The sequence below is a fragment of the Dromiciops gliroides genome, chromosome 2 (assembly GCF_019393635.1).
Source record: "Dromiciops gliroides isolate mDroGli1 chromosome 2, mDroGli1.pri, whole genome shotgun sequence".
Taxonomy (NCBI): domain Eukaryota; kingdom Metazoa; phylum Chordata; class Mammalia; order Microbiotheria; family Microbiotheriidae; genus Dromiciops; species Dromiciops gliroides.
Genome location: NC_057862.1, coordinates 166655907 through 166677545, shown reverse-complemented (window position 1 = coordinate 166677545; position 21639 = coordinate 166655907). Strand labels below are relative to the sequence as shown.

The window sequence follows — 21639 nt, the reverse complement described above, 5'->3', positions numbered from 1 at the left end:
TATAAATGAATTAAGTATGAATGGGAAAAGGAGGAATCAGTTTATAAACTAGCTGTATTTCTAGAGATAATTCAGTAGAGATTGGGAAAAGAAATTGCTGTACGTCCTTTATTTTCCCGTCCCTTGGATCCATTGTCTCTTTAAGGCTAGGTTAGACAAGTTTAGAAGTGAGGGATTAGTTGAGGAGCACAGGGAAGGGGTGATTAAGAGAAAAAAAAGTAACGTCTCTGACCAGGTGCTTTCAGATGGTATGCTGTTATTTCTCAACTCTTGTGTTGATCCTTCACCCACGGTATCCTTCATCAATCTCCTCTCCATTCCTACCACAAAAACTCAGATTAAAACTTCATTATGGGGCAGCTAGGTGGCGCAGTGGATAGAGCACTGGCCCTGGATTAGGAGGACCTGAGTTCAAATTCGACCTCAGATACTTGACACTTATTAGCTGTGTGACCCTGGACAAGTCACTTAACCCTCATTGCCCTGCAAAAAACCCCCCAAAAAACCAAAACCCAAAAACTTCATTATACCTGACCTGCATTATTATAATAGCCTGCTAACTAAATGTACTCTTTGCCTCTGTTCTCTCCCTCTTTTCCATCTATCTTCCATTGATAAGCCTAAAGTACAGGTCTGACCACATCACTCCCTGCTCTAGAATTTCCAGTGATACCTAGTGATACCTAGTTACCTCTAGGATCAGTCTTATTCAAGCTTGCATTAAGCACCAGTTACTGTGTCCTAAACATTGAGGATAGATATACAGAAGCAAGACAGTCTATGCCATCAGGGTACTTAAAGTAAAATACAAAGTGCCCTGTTTATCTCCATCCTACCTTTCTAAAATTATTGCACATTACTTTTTTTGTTTTGTTTTGTTTTGGTGAGGCAATTGGGGTTACACAGGTCACACAGGGTCACACAGCTAGTAAGTGTTAAGTGTCTGAGGCCGGATTTGAACTCAGGTCCTCCTGACTCCAGGGCCAGTGCTCTATCCACTGTGCCACCTAGCTGCCCCTCTCCCCACCTTTCTACAGACTATTCAGCATGCCTGGGATGTAGTCCTCCTCACTTCTACCTGTAGACTCACTAGCTTCCCTCAAAGTTTAGCTCAAGTGTCCCCTCTTAAACAAAGTTTATCCCAATCTGCACCTTTCTCCTCTCTAATCCCCCACTCCTGTCCCTTGCCAGTGCACCTCAAGGCTTTGTCCTGAGCACTCTTCTTTTTTCCCTCTATACTAGCTCACTTGGTGATATCATCAGCTCCCATAAAATTCAATTATTATATCATTGCAGATGACTCTCATATGTAACTTATCCAACCATAATCAATCTCCTTAGCTCTCATTATGCATCATCATCATTGCCTATTAGACATTTCAAACCAGATGTTCCTTTTAGTAGGCATTTCAACACATGTCCAAGACAGAACTCATGTATTCCCTAAAACTGTCTCTCTTACAAAAGCAAGGGATTGCCTTCTTCTAGTTATCTGCATTTGCAGCCTTGACATAATCTTTATATATATATATCCCCCTCCCCATGAGGCAGTGAGGGTTAAATGACTTGCCCAGGGTCACACAGCTAGTAAGTGTCAAGTGTTAAGGCTGGTTTAAACTCAGGTACTCCTGAATCTAAGGCCGGTGCTTTATCCATTGTGCCACCTAGCTGCCCCCTTGACGTCATCTTTGATCTCTTACTCTCACCCCACCTATACAATCAGTTGTCATATCTTGTTTGTATCTCTACAACATCTCTTACAGATGTCCCACCACTATGCTGATTCAGACCTTCATTACCTTCCATTTGGACTATTGCAAAATCTTGCTAGTTGATTTTCTCTGATTTAGGCTTCTCCACCATGCCAGTCCATCTTTGATACAGCCACAAAAGTATAGATCTGGTCATGTTACATCCACTACTTAATACATTCCAGTGGCTCTCTATTACCTTTAGAATCAAATAGAATATCTTGCCATAATTTGACTTTTTCCTCACTCTTCCAGTCGTCTCCCTCTTAAGGTATTGGTCATGTGACCAACCATAGTGCCCTACATGCTATTCCTCACATACAGGACCTTTGCACTGGCTGTGCACTTCCTCCAAGGTTACTGTTGTCTACCTTGTGATACCTATATATCTGTATCAGCATCTCCCTCCCTGTTCAAATGTAAGCTCTGTCTTTGTATTCTTAGGGCTTAGTGCACAGTGCCTGGTAAATAGTAGGTTCTGAATAAATACTTATTGTTTCATCTGTATTTTATATTTACTTATCTTTGTGTTCTCTTCCCCTTTCTTACCAAGCTTCTTCATAGGAGGGACTTTCCTTTTTTCTTTAAATCCCTGTGCCTGGACCCAGTTTATGCTTAATGAATGTTTGTTGAATGAATGAATGAATGAATTCTGTAGTGTGTAGGTCCCATTATTATCATTATAAAACATTTATTAAGCACCCTATTTATTCAACAAGAAGATTATCTAGTCAATTCAAGGTTTGATGCTTATATTCAAGATGGATATGGATACAGAATAAGTGGTACTTAGTAATAAATAGGCTCACCAACATATTTTTATCTACTATAGGTGACAAATAGTACCTAGCATTTACAGAAGCATTTAGACAGTAGTATTCCAGCAGGGTTTGGGGTGGAGGGGGCTTGGGAAAAAAATTGGCATTATCTCTGAGACTGAGCCGCAGGTTCTCCTGTAGTGAAAAGAACAGAATAATGGATTTAAGAATTTGGAGAGACCTAGATGCAAATCTTGCCTCTGATACACATTAGCTATGACCATGAGCAGATCACTTAATCTCTCTGAGCTTCAATTTTCTTCTCTTGTAAGTAGAGATGACAGTACCTGTTTCACAGGGTTGTTTTGAGGATCAAATGAGATAATGCACCTCACTTAAATCACTTATATAAATGGCAGTTGTAGTTATGATGATGGTCCTGAGCATTACTTGGGCCCAGTGTATGACCTGGTGTGCTCACATGCTCTTGAGTCTCCCCCTAAGGTTCTTGAATTTGGTGATTGTTGATTCTTTCTGAGACTTAGGGCTCTAGTGCACTGCATAATAGAAACTTAATGCTTTCCTAGCCGATAATTAAAACCAAAGTATAGGCATGGTCAAGCATCTAGACTTTTGTAATGTAGCTTTGGGGACTTTTGCTATGGAGATTGATCAGTTTGAATCAAAGTGAAAAATGTCTCCCAGAACCACCATAGTTTTAGGTGCTCAGGGGATTGAGGTGAGGTGCAATGGCAAGTGAACCAGGTGCCTAACACTCAGGTTATATACAGTTATAATCTCCAGTCCCTGTCCGTGCTCATCATGGGAACAGAAGTTTGCTTGAATTTGTTTGCACAGAGGCAAGTTGGATGGCCAAATTGGGCCTGGGGCTTCCGTGGAGAAGGTCTGGAGATATAAGGGGAGGAGGACTGAAAATAAAATCTTTCTGAGTGAGGTCAGATGACAAGTTTCAGTACAATACATCTGACTGCATCAATGGAAAGGAGATAGGAGGGAATTCCACTAAAGTAATCAGTGTGCTAAGACTTTCACCCAGACTATATTAATTAAAGCTATACATTTATTTCTCGACTAAACATCTGAGATAAGTGATTTCTCCAGTAACTTGGGGGTGGGGGGGAGACCTAGTTCCTTTGGAAATAAGCAAATTGGGTTACCTTTTTCATTTCTGCCCTAGCCATATCAGTTGCATGGACTGTAGAGCCTCCAGTTAGATACTTATGTAGAGAACTTTGCTTGGAGGGGAGTGGTGAGGTGGGGGAGAGGAGGAGATCTAGGTGATAGTAGAAAAAACAGCCCATATCAGATCTAGAGAAGCAGACTAAACCAAGCCAACTCAGTTCCTGTAATTGCCTCTTTCTAGTCTAGCCTTTAGTATCATTGCAGTCTTTGGTGGTGTACATGTGTATGTGGGGGAATCAAACATTCTTTTCTGTACAGAGAAATGTGAAGTGCATGAAGTTAGGGGAGAGTACCAGTTGATTTAAAGCTGATTTTTGCTTTTCCTTGCCTCTTCTGGGAGATACTTATGAGTGGGGGTGTGTGGAGGGATTTCAGTGTAATTTCTTAAGGGCCTTGTTATGCTAAGTTCTCAGCTTTTAGACAGATGATTATATAATAGGGCAATCATGGAGATGGCTAATGTGAGTAGAAGACCTTTAAAGGAACTGGCTCTGCTCAGGACCTCTGGCTAAAGCTCAACCATCAACATGTTCTCCTGGAGGTGTCATTTGCCTTAGATGAGCTTATTAGCCTGGTAAGAGGCTACCTTCCTTGGGCCTGTATGGTCTTTGTGAAAGCTAGAAATGATGACTGAAGGTAGCATCATCTGGAAGGTGACTCTTACAAGGATAAAGGTTATTTGGTGGGCTGTGTGTTTGTTCCTTAGCCTAGCAGACAGGGTCAGAAGCATCCTCTACTGTATGGAGACTGCCAGAAACAGTGTTAAAGATGGATCCACCATATGATACTGTGACACTGTTGGTTAGGCAGACTTCTGTGACTACCTTATTGTTCAGAAACTGAACCTTTAATGGAGGAAAGTTTTTTCATTTTTAAGTGTCTAAATCAACAGTTTTGATATAAGTATTCTGTAGCTGAAGCAGAAGGGAAGAAATATAGCCTACAGTACAATTTTACTGATTTCTTTCTTTTTTTTTTCTTTTCCTTTCCAGGTTGTCACAGAATAAGATGGATGGTAGCTTTGATTGTGATTGTGGTGAGCTGGAGCCACCTGATCACTAACAAAAGACATCTTCCGTAAACCAACAGCTGCCAGAGCTTCCTAGTCAAATAAACAGTAAACAAACAAAGGAGGAAAAGAAATAAAACTAAGGTAGTGCTTACTGGCACCCTAGAAATGATGCTGCTCAGGACCAGTCCAACACTGAATGTATCTGCACTGTGAGGAGAATGTTCAGAGAAGCCTATTGTGTGCATATTTATTCACTTTTTTGTTAAATGTTAACTCGTTTAGCACAGTAAAGCTGAGTGCATAGTATGTCATTTCATTCCGTTTGAGTTTCTTGAGTGTTTTCTTTAAATGTCTGCAGAGTTGCTGCCCCTATCTTGAGCTATGGATACTGCAATCTTTCTAATTCTCAGTATGAGTTAGAGCTTACAAGCTGTATATTTGAAGGGAACTCACCAGGCCTGGTTGGCACATGCGATGAGTATCAAGAAACCATCTTGCAGTGGAAGCAGAATTATTTTTCTCCCTTTTTGAAAGATCTTTCTTTTTGATGCCAGTTTCCTTCCGTGTTTACACAAGTTCATCAGTTTGAAAGGAAAAATAATATTAAGTGTTTCAAAATGGCAGAAAAGTTTGAAAGTCTCATGAACATTCATGGTTTTGATCTGGGCTCTCGGTATATGGACTTAAAACCACTGGGTTGTGGTGGCAATGGCTTAGTTTTTTCTGCTGTCGATAATGACTGTGACAAAAGAGTGGCTGTCAAGAAAATTGTTCTTACAGATCCCCAGAGTGTTAAACATGCTTTACGCGAAATCAAAATTATTAGAAGACTCGACCATGATAACATTGTAAAAGTATTTGAAATTCTTGGTCCCAGTGGAAGCCAGTTAACAGATGATGTGGGCTCTCTGACAGAACTGAACAGTGTTTACATTGTTCAGGAGTACATGGAGACAGACTTGGCTAATCTGCTAGAGCAGGGCCCTTTACTGGAGGAGCATGCCAGGCTTTTCATGTATCAGCTGCTACGTGGGCTCAAGTATATTCATTCTGCAAATGTACTGCACAGAGATCTCAAACCAGCTAATCTTTTCATTAATACCGAAGACTTGGTGCTGAAGATAGGTGACTTTGGTCTTGCCCGGATCATGGATCCCCATTATTCCCATAAGGTATGTACAAGAAAATCTTGTACCTGGTGTGTGTGTGTGTGTGTGTGTGTGTGTGAGAGAGAGAGAGAGAGAGAGATAATCCATCCAAGGATTCTGTCCTGCCTTCTGGAATCTGAGGAGAGAACCTTTACTCTCCTTAGCACTCTTTCCTAATGTGTTTAAAACAACTTCCATAGATCTTTTTATTCATAATACAGCCCTATTGGGTAGGTAGGTGAAGTGGTATCCAAATTTTTTTAATAGGGAAGCAGAAATGGAAGCTATTTACATTGGGAACTGCATTGTGAGTTTTACAGATTCAAGGCAACTTTTGATTTCATCCCAGGTATAGTTTAGGTGGCTTCCCTTGACCTTTTGCTTCTCTTTCTAGATACTGGCATTTTGGTCATTTTATTCATTGCTTTAATAGCTTCACTAAAGGATGAAAAGAAGAAATTTAAAAAAATAGGAATTCCTGCTGATCTGCTCATTACTTAATTTTGTTGTGGTGAAGAAGGTTGTAAAAATAAGGTTTGGGCCCTTACATTTATGTATGATATCCCTATCTCTTGTTACATTGATGTGGGCTACAGAATACATTTTTGCTGAAATGCTAACTGGGAAAAACCCTCTTTGTAAGTTTGAATTTCTTTTTATTATACACATATATGCACACAAATATAGAATTAATCCCATCCAGAAGTAATTATTTATGGAGGACAATTGAGGATAATTGAGAATGAATGGTGTCAATCAAATTTTCTAAGTGTATAAGTGACACTAAACTAAATCTATTTAGTTACCAGTTCATTTCGATTGAACAGAACAAAAAAGAAAAGGGGGCTTCAGATGTAATACAGAAACATTCTTTTTACTCCTCTGTGATTTCATTGCTATAGAGAACTCCTAATAAGGAACTCCCTTTACCAACACAAATCAATGCCTTCATTTAACATTGAAACTTTTGAGTTACAAATTCTCTCCCCTCCCCCTCCATGAGAATGCAAGCAGCTTGCTATTGATTATACATGTGCAGTTGTACACAACATTTCCATATTAGCCATATATAAAGAGTTGCCTGGGGTACTCGGAGATTAAGTGATTTGCTCAGAATCATACAGCCAGTGTTCATCAATGGCAGGACTTCAACCCAGTGCTTCTAAATAATAGAGGTCTTCTCTCTATCCACTATATCACATTGCCTCTCAATACAGAATAATATGGCTTGGGAAAATCTCAAGTAACATCAAGTCCAGTACCCTTTATTTAAGACATGTGAATAACTAAAGGGTCTAGGACACCTCGTTGTACATCCTTGAAGGTCTTCAACTCTAGAGACATCCCAGAATCCCTTAATGGCTTGTTTATCCCCAGTGTTTATCATCCTGATGACCAATATGTTCTTTTTATCCACCTGAAGCATTTACCTTAAAGTCAGTTTCTTCATATCTGTAGAGGCATAAACAAGCATTTAACATCCCCTTTGTTAAGAAGATTGTCATCTTTTTGTAGGATTTATTTAACCATTTTGGCCTTTGAGTCATTTATGTTAAGTTGTTAAAACAAAATTTTAATAGTAAGGGATATTACCATTTCAACAGGTTACTAATTCATATATTTGATTTGATAAGTATGGTTTTACCTGAAGGCATAGGATGATTGATTGCCTACTTGAAAGCTTATGTATCTTGTTTCTTTGTAGTTCTTTAATATACAGGTCCACCTTGCTTTTTTTTTTTAGCAAGCATGATCTAGTGAAATATTAATAGAAATATAGTGAAAAATTAAGTGAAATAATAGTAAAATATTAGTTTACACAGAAGTTAAATTATTCAAAATAGGATTCCTTTAAATTCAAGTTCCTCTGTTGCATCTAAAATGCTTCAATTTCAGTGCAAGTGACTTTGGACACATAATTGATGCATGAAGTGAAGGACAACTTCTTAACCTTTTAGAATGTGTAATAGAGCCACATTTAAGCATAGCAACCAAAAAGTTACATTTATTGATTATTTTATATTCTTTTGTTGCTAAAAACATAGGTCAGGATTCTAATATATGCCCTTTTCTCTAAGGCTTTTAGGATTTAAACATTTTTGAATTACTGGATTAGTTAGTATACCTGATTTCTGTAACATTTTTGATCTGTAAACATCAAAGGAAATCTGTATTTTTGCATGCATATCGTATATGAAAATGGAAGTGAGAGATATCTCCTTAAGAGAATTGATACCCAAAATATCCATTGCCCTACAAAAAAGACATAGTTTTAAAATTCCATGTTTTTGGTTTTTGGGGTTTTTTTAGATTTAAACATTCTTTAGGTCAGACTTATTTACTTGCTGTCTTTTGCTAAAGTAACATTGTAAAAGTAAGCTTTTCACTTTTTTAGGGTCATCTTTCTGAAGGATTGGTTACTAAATGGTACAGATCTCCACGACTTTTACTTTCTCCTAATAACTATACTAAAGCCATTGACATGTGGGCTGCAGGATGCATCTTTGCTGAAATGCTGACTGGGAAAACCCTCTTTGCAGGTTTGAATTTCTTTTTAGATATATACACATGCACAATGTAGAAATTAATCCCATACAGAAGTAGTTTCTCATTTACTATGGAGTAAAGAATTTCAAAATTCAAAGATGAGTAGTTTTTTTGTAGTAGAAAATTGATAGTCTTTATATAGTTGCACTATTGTGCAAATCCTCTGTTTACTTGAATTTATTTAACTTTACAGTATCCTTTTATGTATTATGTCTGCTGATTATTTCCTAAAAAATGCAGTTCATTTCCAAGGCCAATAAAGTCCTGTGTTATTACTTGTGCCACCTGTGCTGTGCAGCTTTGCCACTTTTGGTCTTTGCTGGTGATGCCTTTTAACTTTTCTGCTGCAACTGCTGAAAGTCTAGCTGTTTATTTCTTTGGCCTCCCATAGTCTTTACCACTTGAACGACTACAATTCAGTGGCGGTTGTATCTCCAGAAAACTTTATTTATTTATTTATTCATTTATTTATTTTAGTGAGGCAATTGGAGTTAAGTGACTTGCCCAGGGTCATACAGCTAGTGTTTAGTGTCTGAGACCAGATTTGAACTCGGGTCCTCCTGACTCCAGGGCTGGTGCTCAATCCACTGCGCCACCCAGCTGCCCCCAGAAAATTTTAAAAGGAAGTATTTATTGAGTGCCTGCTATATGCTAGCATTGTTTGGTTGGGACTTCTGGCAGAAATGATGGTGACCTCAAAAATTTTAATCAAGCCCAGCTCACCTGTAAGACAGTTATTCTAGATGCTATGTAAGTAGAAGATGGTATAGTCCCTGTCAACAGTTTATTTGTGAAAATAAGGCTAATACAGTAATCATCAGATCCCCTAAGATAGAGTATAATTAAGTGCTAAATGTCGTGATTTTGAAGGTAAATGCAATAAAGTTTTCATAATAGATCAGTGAGGGCTAGAGTAGTCAGGGAAGGCTTTATGTGTGGGTACGACTAGTAGGACTAGTGCTATTTGGCTAGGTAAAGGTGGAAAAAAATAGGACAAGTAGCTTGAAGCAAGAATGAACACAGTGTGTTTTATGTAACAATCAGAAAAACATACAGACTAGAGTTTTGGAGTTCATGTTAGAGATTCATGAAAAATAATATTTGAATAGGGTGGGCAAGATTATGAAAGATCTCGGAAACCAATGAAGAGTTTAGGTTTGATAAAGTAGAAAATAAGGAGTCTTGCAAGGTTTTTGAAGAGGGAAAAGATATGATGATCCAAGTTTTTTATTCTTTTGTTATACATTTGATCTTTAAAGGAGTCCAGTGATTCTTTAGACCAGCCTACTGCGTTTCTTTTTTTGGGGGGTAGGGCAGGGTAATGAGGGTTAAGTGACTTGCCCAGGGTCACACAGCTAGTAAGTGTCAAGTGTCTGAAGCTGGATTTGAAGTCAGGTCCTCCTGAATCCAGGGCCTGTACTTTATCCACTGTACCACCTAGCTGCCCCATACATTTGATCTTTAGAGTAGACCTTCCTTTCTCATTTTCTACCCTGTTGTGGGGAGGTCAGTAAGTGAGTGGGAAGAAATCAGTTTTAGAGAAAATTTAGCTTTTGATGAGAATAGAATGAATGTTAAGGAAAGTATAAGTATACTATTTTAAAGTAAATTTTAGCATTAGTTCTCATTACAGAAATCTGCTTATGGAATTTTCAGATTCCATATAACTTTTTCCTGATGAATATCTAAAGGTTCATCCATAAAATGTGATCATAATAGAAAATTTCAGTTAAGAAAAATTAGTAGTAGTAGTAGTAGGCCTCCACCAGTCCACCATGGATCAGCCCCCTGAAGAGCCACAGACCACAGTGTGGCTGTGTGTTATATTTACCCCATGAGGAGTAGCTGGAGTGTCCTCTCCAGGGCCCTGGCCTGGGCGGATCAATATGGAAAACAAGCTGTTGCCCATGCAGCAGGTTTTCCCTCTTCACGACATTGGTGGATCCAAAGGAAAGGCAGAGCCAGTACAGTTTGGCACCAGTGCCACCACAGGAGTTGCCAGAGGGATGTGATGTCCAACATCCAACTGTCTAAGGGACTCCAACTCCTGATTTTTCCTCGGGGTTAACTCCCAAAGCTTTTCCCATATATGGGTATAGCCGCAGGGCAGCGGAGCTTTAAAATTAGGGTTTTCCTTCCCCTAGGCAAGTTGCCTACCAAGGCTGACGAGCCCCACCTGTCTGAAACGACTGGTTCTAAGGTGCCAGTGACTCACCATCGCCCCTTCTCCTGTTAGTGGAAACAGTTCCGCCACGAGAAGGCCAGGAGTTGGGCTTTGGTTGTCAGAGGCTATTTGAGACGCACGCCATTGGAGCATTTTATAGAGAGTGGGAGTTTATCCCTACTCCCACCCCGGCATGACAACCTTTGGAACTTAAGAGAAATTAAATTTCCAAGAAATGGAGCCATATAACAGGCAGAACCCGTTGCTTATCAGAAAGCATTCCTGCCAATCACTTCAAAAAGTAGAGAGTTAAAGTATATTCTCTTTCCCTGTAGGATTAAAAATTCTATTGGGGGAATGTTTCTGACTGAGCACTTAGAATCAGATCATTATTTATAGGACTTGGTGAGGCTTAGGGAAGAATTCTGTTTGGGGAGGTAGGTTGTGGGATTCCTAGTTCAGGCCCTATCACTGATGATAGTATGAATCGCCTCACCTTTCTGGACTCCAGTTTCCTTATCTGTAAGACAAGTATATTGGAATAGATGGGACTCTAAAGTCCCTTCCAGCTCTAACATGTTGAGACCAATACTGTCATAAAGTAAAGATGGTAGCCGTAAACATCTATAATTTAAACAGTAAAATTTTTCTCCAAGTCCTATAAAATAGATATAATGGACTATATACATTATATGACTCATAGGAATAAAAATCTTATAGTACTAAGGATTTGACCTAAAGCTGATGCTAGCTATAATAAACATGTAATTTATTCAAATTTTATAAGGAGTTTATTGATATGATCTCTGGACCAGTTCACTTTGGAAAAATATTTCTGGAGAAATGTGATCTTGATGCTTTTTCTTCTCTCTTCCTATAGTAAGATGAGACATTCTAAATTATTCCTTTGAGTTCAGAGTATCTACACCTCATTTGAGAAAAACTCATACTTTCCCTCTTTTCCTATTAGATGCCACTCTAGTGCATCAGTAAACCACCCTAGAAAGGTGTTGGAAATTGAGATATAGCGGATATTAGGCAGTCTTCAGTGAAAGTGAAGCATCGAAAATTGAGGACTGCCAATTATAGCTTTCATTTGTGTTGTGGTTTTTTTTAAGATTACAAAGCACTTTATTTTATTTTTTTTTTGCGCGGGGCAGTGGGGGTTAAGTGACTTGACCAGGGTCACACAACTAGTAAGTGTCAAGTGTCTGAGGCCGTATTTGAACTCAGGTATTCCTGAATCCAGGGCTGGTGCTTTATCCACTGTGCCACCTAGCTGCCCCCTACAAAGCACTTTTACATTTTTTATCTCTTAGCTTTATAGAAAGCTATTTCTAAAGGATGTCAGAGATCATTTGGTCTAATTCCCTCATTTATAGATGTAGAAACTAAGATTGTTGAAAGATGTGACTTACCTCGGTCATTCAGTTAGTAAGAGTAATATCTAGAAGCTGAAAATTAGATCTAGTCTTATGATCTCTGACCAACATTTTAATGTATAGGCACTTTCTAATGTTTACTGCAGTGCTATGCTAGGAACTATATTAGAAAACAGAATGATGAGAAATGGGTTCTTTTTCAAAAGGAACTAGTGCATAGAATTCAGTTATTGTTTTTCTCCAGTAGAAATACTAGAGTTTAGAAGCAGAGAATTTTAGAGCTGGAAGGGACCTTGGAGATCACCAGGATTGATTTTATCATTTTGTTTACATAGAAACTGTGGTCCAGAGCTTAAGTTAATTGGCTGAAAGTGTACAGCTGGTTAGTAGCTAAGCAAGGACTAGATTATGACTCAGGTCTCTTAATCTCAGTTTCAGTGTTTTTATACTATACCATGTTGCCTTGACATGGTGTCCCAGCTAATGAATCAACTAAGATAAAGTATGGGCAAAAGAATAATAAAGATTTTTTTGGAGACTAGCAAATGAGAGATTAATGACATTATGGGTGGTTATAAAGTAGGAATTGTCTATAAACCTAATAAAATGTGCATTTCAGCTAATTACAAATGTTATTTGGTACAAGTTACAAAATATAATGGAAATTATAATAGTGAATGTGTTCAATTAAATGTATTTCAATGGTTTAGTAATGTGTAAGAGCGTATGCTGGGGTCTAGGAATACAAAAGCAAAAACTAAAATAGCAGAGAAGACAGTATGGGGTGGTAGACCTGGCATCTGGGCTCTGAGCACGTCAGTTTGAATCCTGACTGTGTTACTCAGTGTGTATGGGATCAAGCCAAGCACTTAATCTTTCGAGGTCTCCATTTCTTCATTTGTGGAAAAGGGGGAATGGGAAGAGGAGGTAGATTAGATGATGATCTTTATGATTCCTTCCTCTTTTAAATCTGACTCTTTGACAGTACCTGCCTGCAGGGAGCTATTATTCTATTGAAAATTAAATATGTATACAGATAAAATATATGCTACAAAGTAATTTAAAGGAAGAGATCACAATTTTTGGCTTTTTTGGGGGCAGTCTTGGCTTCTTGGGTCATTGTCTTTATATGTTTTACTTGGTATTTCTTATTCAGGTGCACATGAACTTGAACAGATGCAGCTGATTTTAGAATCTATTCCTGTTGTACATGAGGAAGATCGTCAGGAGCTTCTCAGTGTAATCCCAGTTTACATAAAAAATGATATGACTGAGCCACACAAACCCTTAATTCAGCTGCTTCCAGGAATTAGTCGTGAAGGTAATCTGGATGGGGACTAACTATTATTTTCTTTATATTTCTTTGCCAAACTAAGGACAGTCTAATCTTACCAAGAAAAGGGTTTTTTGTACATATGCATGATCCATTTTTTTTCAATGTCTAAGGGCATGTAGGTCCAACTTTGTATTCTGTTCTTCATGTATCCCCCTTATGAATCTTTGCCTTTCTGAGGTCACTTTCTGGCTCCAAACCTTATTCCTTCTCTAGCCTCTTTAGTCTTTGAGTGCCATTAGCAATAACAGACAGAGATGGCTATTGTCATTAAGTATCCAGATTTCTAGGGAGTCATACCAAGGGTAGGGTGACTCCATGTTTTTCTGAATAAGTATGAAGGTGTGGCTGTGAATGAAAAGGCATAAGGGAGCAGAATGACTAAGTCAGCAGCTCAGAGTGAGACTGCAGGGCAGGGAGGGATGGCGAAGAAGGTAGAACAAGACTGGAGTAGAACTGGTGAGTATGAATGTGTAAGTGTTGAGTGATAGCCGATTTGTATCAGATACCAACTCTTACAAAAAAGTAAGACTGAAAAGAGCATGTATAAATATGAATGATGAGAGAAAAAAGTAAGGAGATGCAAAACTTTAGTTGACTACTAAAGCTTTTCAATTTTATATGAGTTTTATGTCACTTTTTGGGTCAGTGCTAATATAAACAGAATGTAAAGGGCTTTAACTATAATGCTAATCATTCAATTTTAATTGTAATCTCAGTATTTTTATAAGGGGCAAATATTAGTAATGAAAGTTATTTTTGGTTTATGTTCCTAAAAATTTGCTTAAACCCATCATGTGGCCCATTCATTCTAGGGTTCTGCCAGATAGTGGCACCAAATGTTTTGTTTTCTTTTATAGAGCTGTCATTTCTTACGCCAATTTGGAAAGTTAGAGGTATCCATTACCTCCTCTCCCTCCCCAGCCCTCCCACTTCTAGCTTCTCTTTCTTTACTGGTTGTAAATAATATCTCCATTTTAACAAAATGCTTGGAAGTTAAATTGTATGTATGTGAGTAAAAAAAAAATAGTAAGTTTTACCACCTTAATACTAACAGAATAAACATTCCAAGAAATATTATATGGCAAAATGATAATGGATATTAAGATAATTCTTGTTTTTCAATCAGTCGAAAAAGAATGAAGCTACTTTGTTAATGTTGATGCAGGATTTGCATGTGTGGATTTTGGGCTTTTTATAGATTTTTGCATAATAGCCACTGACCCTTTTATGAGTCTATAATTGTCTGAATGAATGAATGTTAGTTTTTGTATGTTACTGTTTTAGGATAATGAAGCTCTCCAGTTACTCTTTTGTTCATATTGGAGAGCAGAAAAGGGAGAGAATAGGTCCCCAGTAAGGAATGATTGGTAGAAACAGAGCATGATGAAGGCTGGAGATGCCTCATCAGAGTCTACTACAAGGGTGAAAAACAGACAATTAACTGTTGATCAAAAGATCTCTGGTGGGGAGAGATCCAGGCATTAAAATGGTGGCTGTGGATATTGAGGCAGCTAGTGGCCTGTTGAGTAGAGCCTGGAGTCGGGAAGACCTGAGTTTAAAATTTGACCTCAGAAATTTACTATCTCTGTGACCTTGAACAAATCACTTAACCTCTGTTTACTTTGTTTCCTCAACTGTAAAATGGGGATAGTAATAGCACTTACCTTCCAGGGTTATTGTGAAAACCAAATGAGAATATTAGTAAAGCACTTAGCCCTCCATCTGGTACATAGTAAGTGCTATGTAAATGCTGGCAATGAAGGAGGATTCACAAGAGGCCTGTTTTTCTCCCTTGTCCAGGGACTTGTCAGGTGTCAAAGATTGAATAAAGTACTTGTCAATAGATATATCCCATTAAGACAACTAAATGAAATATTCATACCGTTCTAGAATACTTGGAACTTGAGGTCTAGTTTAACCTAAAATCAAGGACTGTAGAAATCAGGACCTCTAAAGTAGCTAAAGATGTAACTACCCAGACAGAAGCTGTTTGATTTTGTGTTAGCATATATTTCTGGATTTCAAATGTAGGATGTGCTTGTTCTCATCAAGATAGATATCCATTTTCTAGAGTCTTTTGAAATTGCAAATATTAAGCCTTTAAAAGGAGATTACCCCTCTAGGATAGTAGGAAGGAATGGTGGAAAAAGAGGGATGCCAAAATTAGCATAGAAAGTATGACAGAGACACTGATAGCTTTGGCTGATTTGAAAGTTCATGGCCTTGACTCTCATCAAAACATAAAAATGGCAGCCTATCAGAAGTCTCTAGTAATTAAACTGTGACTCATAGAACTGCTGATCAATTCTCATTTCAAAATCTACAGCTTTACATCTCTGAAGATAGAGAGGTTGATTGTACAAATGGCAGCAACAATATTATGAAATATTGAAAACAAACAATATCTATTTGTATTGTCAGTTCCTTTCTCCATTCTCATCCATAAACATCAAAGGAATACATGTATCTACACTTCATTTGATATAATACAGACTTAGATTTTGATATTTAGATAATATAAAAGCTTTTTATCCCTTATCAGTTCTTTAGATGTAATGTACCTATTTTCACTTCGGATCATTTACCCTATAGCATGACCACAGTAAATGGAATTCTCTCACTTTGAGGGAAATTGATTTTGCCAGGAAGCAGTACCAATGTATTTACCCCAGGCTTTTGTATTACAGTTAAAGATAGTCATTGGAAATAAGTGAACTTAATAATATAGGTATTAGGATATGTGTACATGTATAGGTGCTAAATAAGTAAGCTTGTTTATTAGTTATATTTGTTTGTAAAAACAAGATAAAATAAAACATGAGCACTTTTTCTTTTAAAAATGTTTATAGATTTTTTTTGATGTTACCTTCATTTTTGACAACATATGTCTCTTCCAGTCTGCTACTCAGAGAGCTATCCTTTGTAACAAAGGAAAAAAGGGAGGGGGAGGCAGTAAACAAATCAATTCAGTAACTGAGCCTAATATATGTAGTATTCCTCTCTTGTAGCCTACTGTCTTTGAAAAGAAGGGAGACATGATATCTCATGTTTTTTCCCAGGCCAATTTGGTTATTATTATTACAGATTTATTTGTTGGTTTCTGTTTATATTGTCTTTTTGTATCTTGTTTTCCTGGTTATTTCTACATTCTGCATCAGTTCATGTACATCTTTTGCTTCTTTGTAATCATTTTTTTTACATTGCATTAATTTTCCATTACATTCATGAGTCACAATTTGTTTAGCCATTCTGCAATTGATGAGTATCAATTTTGTTTCTATAAAAAGTACTATTTTGAATATTTTGGTGTATACTGTTTTTGATCCCTTTGGGGTATATGCCTACTAGTAAATCAAACTACACCAATGCTACATGTTTTAATTAAGCAGTATGAAAGGAAAAACATTTTAAACTAACTTCTTTGTCCAATGGTAATTTGTCATAATCTTACCAGTCTTATGAAAAAATACTATCAAAAGCACTTAGTATAAGTGTCACTGGGATATGAGACGTCCTATTGGAGATGTACTTAGTGTTGGGGGGAAACAGAGGGGGGATTGGATATCATCTGGGGAGTAAAGTTGGGATACCTAAAAATAGATTTGTCTTTTTAAGCTTCGATTGATTAGAGGTCACATAATAAAGTTTTGGCCTTTATTCAAAGCATAGTGTAATGTAAGAAGCCCTGGAATAGTGACTAGAAGCCCTGGAATCTGACTCATGGTTGGGAGTCAGATGTTCAAAGAGGGAGGCCTGAGGTCTGAATGACCTGATCTGCACATTTCAGGGCAGGGAGGGATGAAGATATATATGTTCATTCCTGTATGTAGTACGGAAGGGAGATGAGAGATGTACTATAATGTAGGGGGTAGGATGGTGGACTTGGAGTCAGAAAGGTCTGAGTTAAAATCCCTCCAGAGATCTGGACAAGTCACTTAATCTCTTCAGGATTCAGTTTTCTCATGTATAAGATGGATCAAAGGGTGGACCCAAAGACCTTTAAGGTTCCTTCCAGCTCTCAATGCATGAGTCTGTGATTCTGGGACCTTAAAATTCATGGTTATGTGTTTAATGGGTAATTATGTACTTTGAAGAGTTGTCTCTTATAGGACTTTAGAGTAACTGGTAGATGTCTTATAATGGACATATATTTTTGGTTTCGTTCTTTCTGATCCATCCATCATTAAAACCATTTTGCTGGTTCAAAACTACATGGTTCAGGAAGTCTCTTACCCAGTTTTGCATAGTGTAGTGATTTGATTCTAGTGTTAAGTTTCTAGGGGTGGAAGAGGAACAAATGAATGCCTCCTATATTTTTTTTCATGTAGTTGTTCATTTGTCTTATCTAGTTGGTTGTGGACCTTTCGTTTGTCAAATTATCTTTGAAGGCTTTTTTGTTTGTTTTGTTTTTTGCAGGGCAATGAGGGTTAAGTGAGTTGCCCAGGGTCACACAGCTAGTAAGTGTCGAGTGTCTGAGGTCAGATTTGAACTCAGGTCCTCCTGAATCCAGAGCCAGTGCTTTATCCACTGTGCCACCTAGCTGCCCTCATCTTTGAAGACTTTTAAGGGGAGAGCTTGTTACCCATCATTCTGTGAGGTTAATATGGAGGACCTTTATTAAGACCAGATAGATGTTTTGAGTTCAGAAGTGGCCATTGTGTGCACCCCATTCTCTAATGAAGGAGAAGGTATCAGTTATTAATGGTCTGGTGAAGGGTATTTATCTGACAGGGGTTAGTTCTGTTTGGGTTGTTTTATGACCAGCTTAAAACATTTTGCTACAGTTTCCAGGGGTGTCTCAGGCTAGGAGTCTGTGTTTTGGATGCCTAGTTAAAGCAATTGACTATGGTCATTGCCTAAGCAAATCACCCAGACATGCACAATCAAGTTACAGATTATTCATTTAATATTTAAGCTGTGTCCTGAGGTTTCTTGTTCTTCTCATGAGTCAACAAAGTGGGTGCTGGGAGTGAGTGCAGTAAGTAGTGAATCATCCTTCCAGGTCTGGATATATAAATGCCCTTTCCAAAGGTGTGGCTTCCATTCTCTTTCACAAGCAACAGGTATTTTCTCATGGCCCATATTTGTGGAAGACCTATTCAGTTTCTGATGCCTGGGGTTCTTTTAGAAGGAAGCTCCTACTAGTAAGCCCAGCAGAATGCTTGTGGTCAGAGAACCTTTAAATGCTTGTGGTCAGAGTGGGTTTCATCAGTGAAGGTATTTGGACAGAGGAGCTTTTAAAACTAGTATAAGGTTGGGCAGCTTTAGTTAACTGATAAAGTTGTTTATGGTTCCTCATCTTGTAAAAAATTGACAGTTGATTTTACTGAGACATCTTTGAAGGTAAAAGAATCATTTAGTATCTAGTGGTCCCAGTAAGGGTCTGCACAAGGGGACAAAAGAATAAGAGTGAGCAGAGGTTTAGAGTTGGGCAGGGATTTAGGTGTGTTTTATGTAATAGCTTTAATAATTAAAATACTTAAAGAAGATTGACAGATTCTACTGCCTCTAGACTGCAAGAACAATAAGAAAATGATCAAAATTGAATGTATTACTTATAAATGGATCAAGAATAAAACCCATCAATGTGTTGCTTGTAAAAAAATACATTCAATGCAAAAAAAAGAGCTAGTTTAAAATAGAGTTTCTGTAAAACATGTAACTGAAAGTTCAGAAAACAAGTATATTGATATGAGATTTGGGAGGGGGTCAGGTAAAGGAGTTTACTGGAAGCAGTAGATCAGAAGTGATCTTTTTTCCATTTTCCCTACCATTTAGTATCAGATGTTTCTAAATAGACGTCTGATTTTTATGGTAAGGCATTAGCCTTGCCAGAAAGATGAATTGGACAACCCATAAAACATAACGTATGTTAAGTCATGTTTAAAATAGGAATGATATTTTGGGCTATATTTGATAGGGTCACAGGACTAAAGCTGCTGATTGAGGCCTCTGGAAACTTCTAGTTGGCTATGTGTTCTTCAAAGCCTACTTTGTCTCACTGATGGTTCCACTGATGTAAACATCTGGGATGAAGTTCCAGAAAGAAAGAAGTGGGAGGATTGCTTTTTATAATGGGGAAATCCCATTTACCCCATTTTGGCTATGACATTCCTAATAGTTTTCCCTAATTTCTGATCTTCCTTTAGACTAGTATTTTGTTTGGCAGGGAGACAAATTTTTATCTGTTAGCTCCATTCCCAACTTTCTACTTGAGAATATTTGAAGAGACTCACTGGCCCGAGGCAGCAAGCAGGAAGAATCCTCCAGATCAGAGGTGTCAGAAACACATGGACCACAATACCCCCAAATATGACCTGATCCAGATTAAAATGTAATTGGGAAATATTTAACTGAGTAAGTAAAAATACACTAAAACATAAATAATTCACATTTTAAAACTAAATCTATATGTGGCTCAATGGGATCCTTATATACAAGTTTAATGGCCCCTGTTTATATTCAAGTTTGACACCATTGTTCTCTGGATTTGTTGTTGCTGGAGAGTGGGAGGGCCTCCTAAGCTCAGGCTGGACCAAACTTCTATCCGGACATAATTAGCAAAAGTAGAGTAGAATGTAGCAATATGAACGAATGTTGGGTTTTATTGAAGGCTTTTTCTGCATCTGTTGCATATATATTGTGCACAGAGAAAGAGAGAGAGAAAATATATACAATCCAAAGTGTTTTTCTAGTTTATTGGTATAATGCTTTATAAGGAATCTATTGGTCTATTTCAGCAATCTCTACCAGTATTTGTTTGTAAGCTTAGTTTCTGACTCATCTTTTAATAGAAGTGGTTATGTGTGGGGTATGGATGTACACTTTGAATAGGAAGCCTAGGAGAGAAGGTCACATACAACTCAGGAAGAAAACAAATAAGCAGACAACAAAAAACTCCAAAGTATCATTAAAATGTCCATTTATGTGACAACTCTCCCTCCCCAGTTTTGTTTTTTTTGTTTGGTTTTGTTTTTGTGGGGCAGTGAGGGTTAAGCGACTTGCCTGGGTTCACACAGCTAGTAAGATTTGAACTCAGGTACTCCTGAATCCAGGGCTGGTGCTTTATCCACTGCGCCACCTAGCTGCGCAAACCCCCCCCCCCCCCCCCCCCCCCAGTTTTTAAAGCAGACTTTTAAAACTGAATAACATTTATCTCAGGACTTTTGTTCAGCAGCTAGGTGTAATAATAGATCAAGGGTTGGGCCTAGAGTCAGGAAGACCTGAGTTCAAATCCCATCTCAAACACTTAACTAGCTTTATAACTCCGAACAAGTCACTTAGATAATCTGCTTCAGTTTCCTCAACTGTAAAATGGATAATAATGGCACCTACCTCCGAGGGCTGATGAGAGGAGCAAATGAATTATATTTGTAAAGTGCTTTGAAAATCTTAAAAATGGGGGCAGCTGGGTGGCGCAGTGGATAGAGCACTGGCCCTGGAATCAGGAGGACCTGAGTTGAAATCCTGCCCCAGGCACTTAACACTAGCTGTGTGACCCTGGGCAAGTCACTTAACCCCAATTGCCTCACCAAAAAAATCCCAAAAACCAAACCAAACAAAAAATGCTATATAAATGCTAGTGAGTAGTACTATTACAACTATAACAACTACAATTATGACTACTACTTCATATATCCTGGTGTTTCTTATACTTATGAGATTGATCAGCAGTTAAATACCCAATCTAGAAAGCATTCCTGTTGCCCTGGGCTGTCAGTAACAATATATCTCATAAAGTAGAATTTAAGTCAGAAAAGAAATTGAGACAAAATAAAAGAATGACATAATAATGAAAGGAAAAATAAATGGAAAATAATGTAACAATAATGAATTCAAAAGTTCATTAAATTCATTAAAAGTGATAATAGCTACCATTTATATAGCACTTTAAAGTTTGCAAGGTGCTTTAAAAATATTGTCTCATTTTATCCTCAGCCCTGGGAGAGGTGCTATTATTAATTATTCCCTTTTTCATATGACAAAAATTAGGCAGATAGAGGTTAAATGACCTGCCCAGGGTCACACAGCTAATGAGTGCCTGAATCTGGATTTGAACTCGTCTTCCTGATTCCAGGTAAAGTGTTCTATTCATTGAACCCTACCTATCAGCAATAAAAGAATAAATAAACAAAAATATAGCAAGGAACTTCAACATCTCATTTATCAGTATGTGACAAATCAAATGAAAAGATTAACAGTGTTACTATGTAAACTGTTTACTTTTTATTAAGTTGGAATTAACAGATAATGGAAAGAACTAAATGAGAGAAGCATGGGGAAAACACCTTTTCAAGGGCACAGGAAACACTCACAAAGCTTGATTTCATTACAGTTT

At 37.8% G+C, this 21639-nt stretch overlaps 1 protein-coding gene across 2 annotated transcripts in view; it reads left to right on the top strand.

Annotated features, from left to right (window-relative positions):
• The window catches only part of MAPK6 (mitogen-activated protein kinase 6), a 76161-nt gene that overhangs the window by 41498 nt on the left and 13024 nt on the right, over window positions 1–21639 (top strand). For both annotated transcript variants that reach the window (XM_043982147.1, XM_043982146.1), the window contains exons 2-4: window positions 4705–5896; window positions 8268–8412; window positions 13122–13286. In XM_043982147.1, coding sequence (XP_043838082.1) covers window positions 5342–5896; window positions 8268–8412; window positions 13122–13286 — 865 coding nt within the window. In that variant the 5' untranslated portion in view covers window positions 4705–5341. The remainder of the gene's footprint in view (window positions 1–4704; window positions 5897–8267; window positions 8413–13121; window positions 13287–21639) is intronic.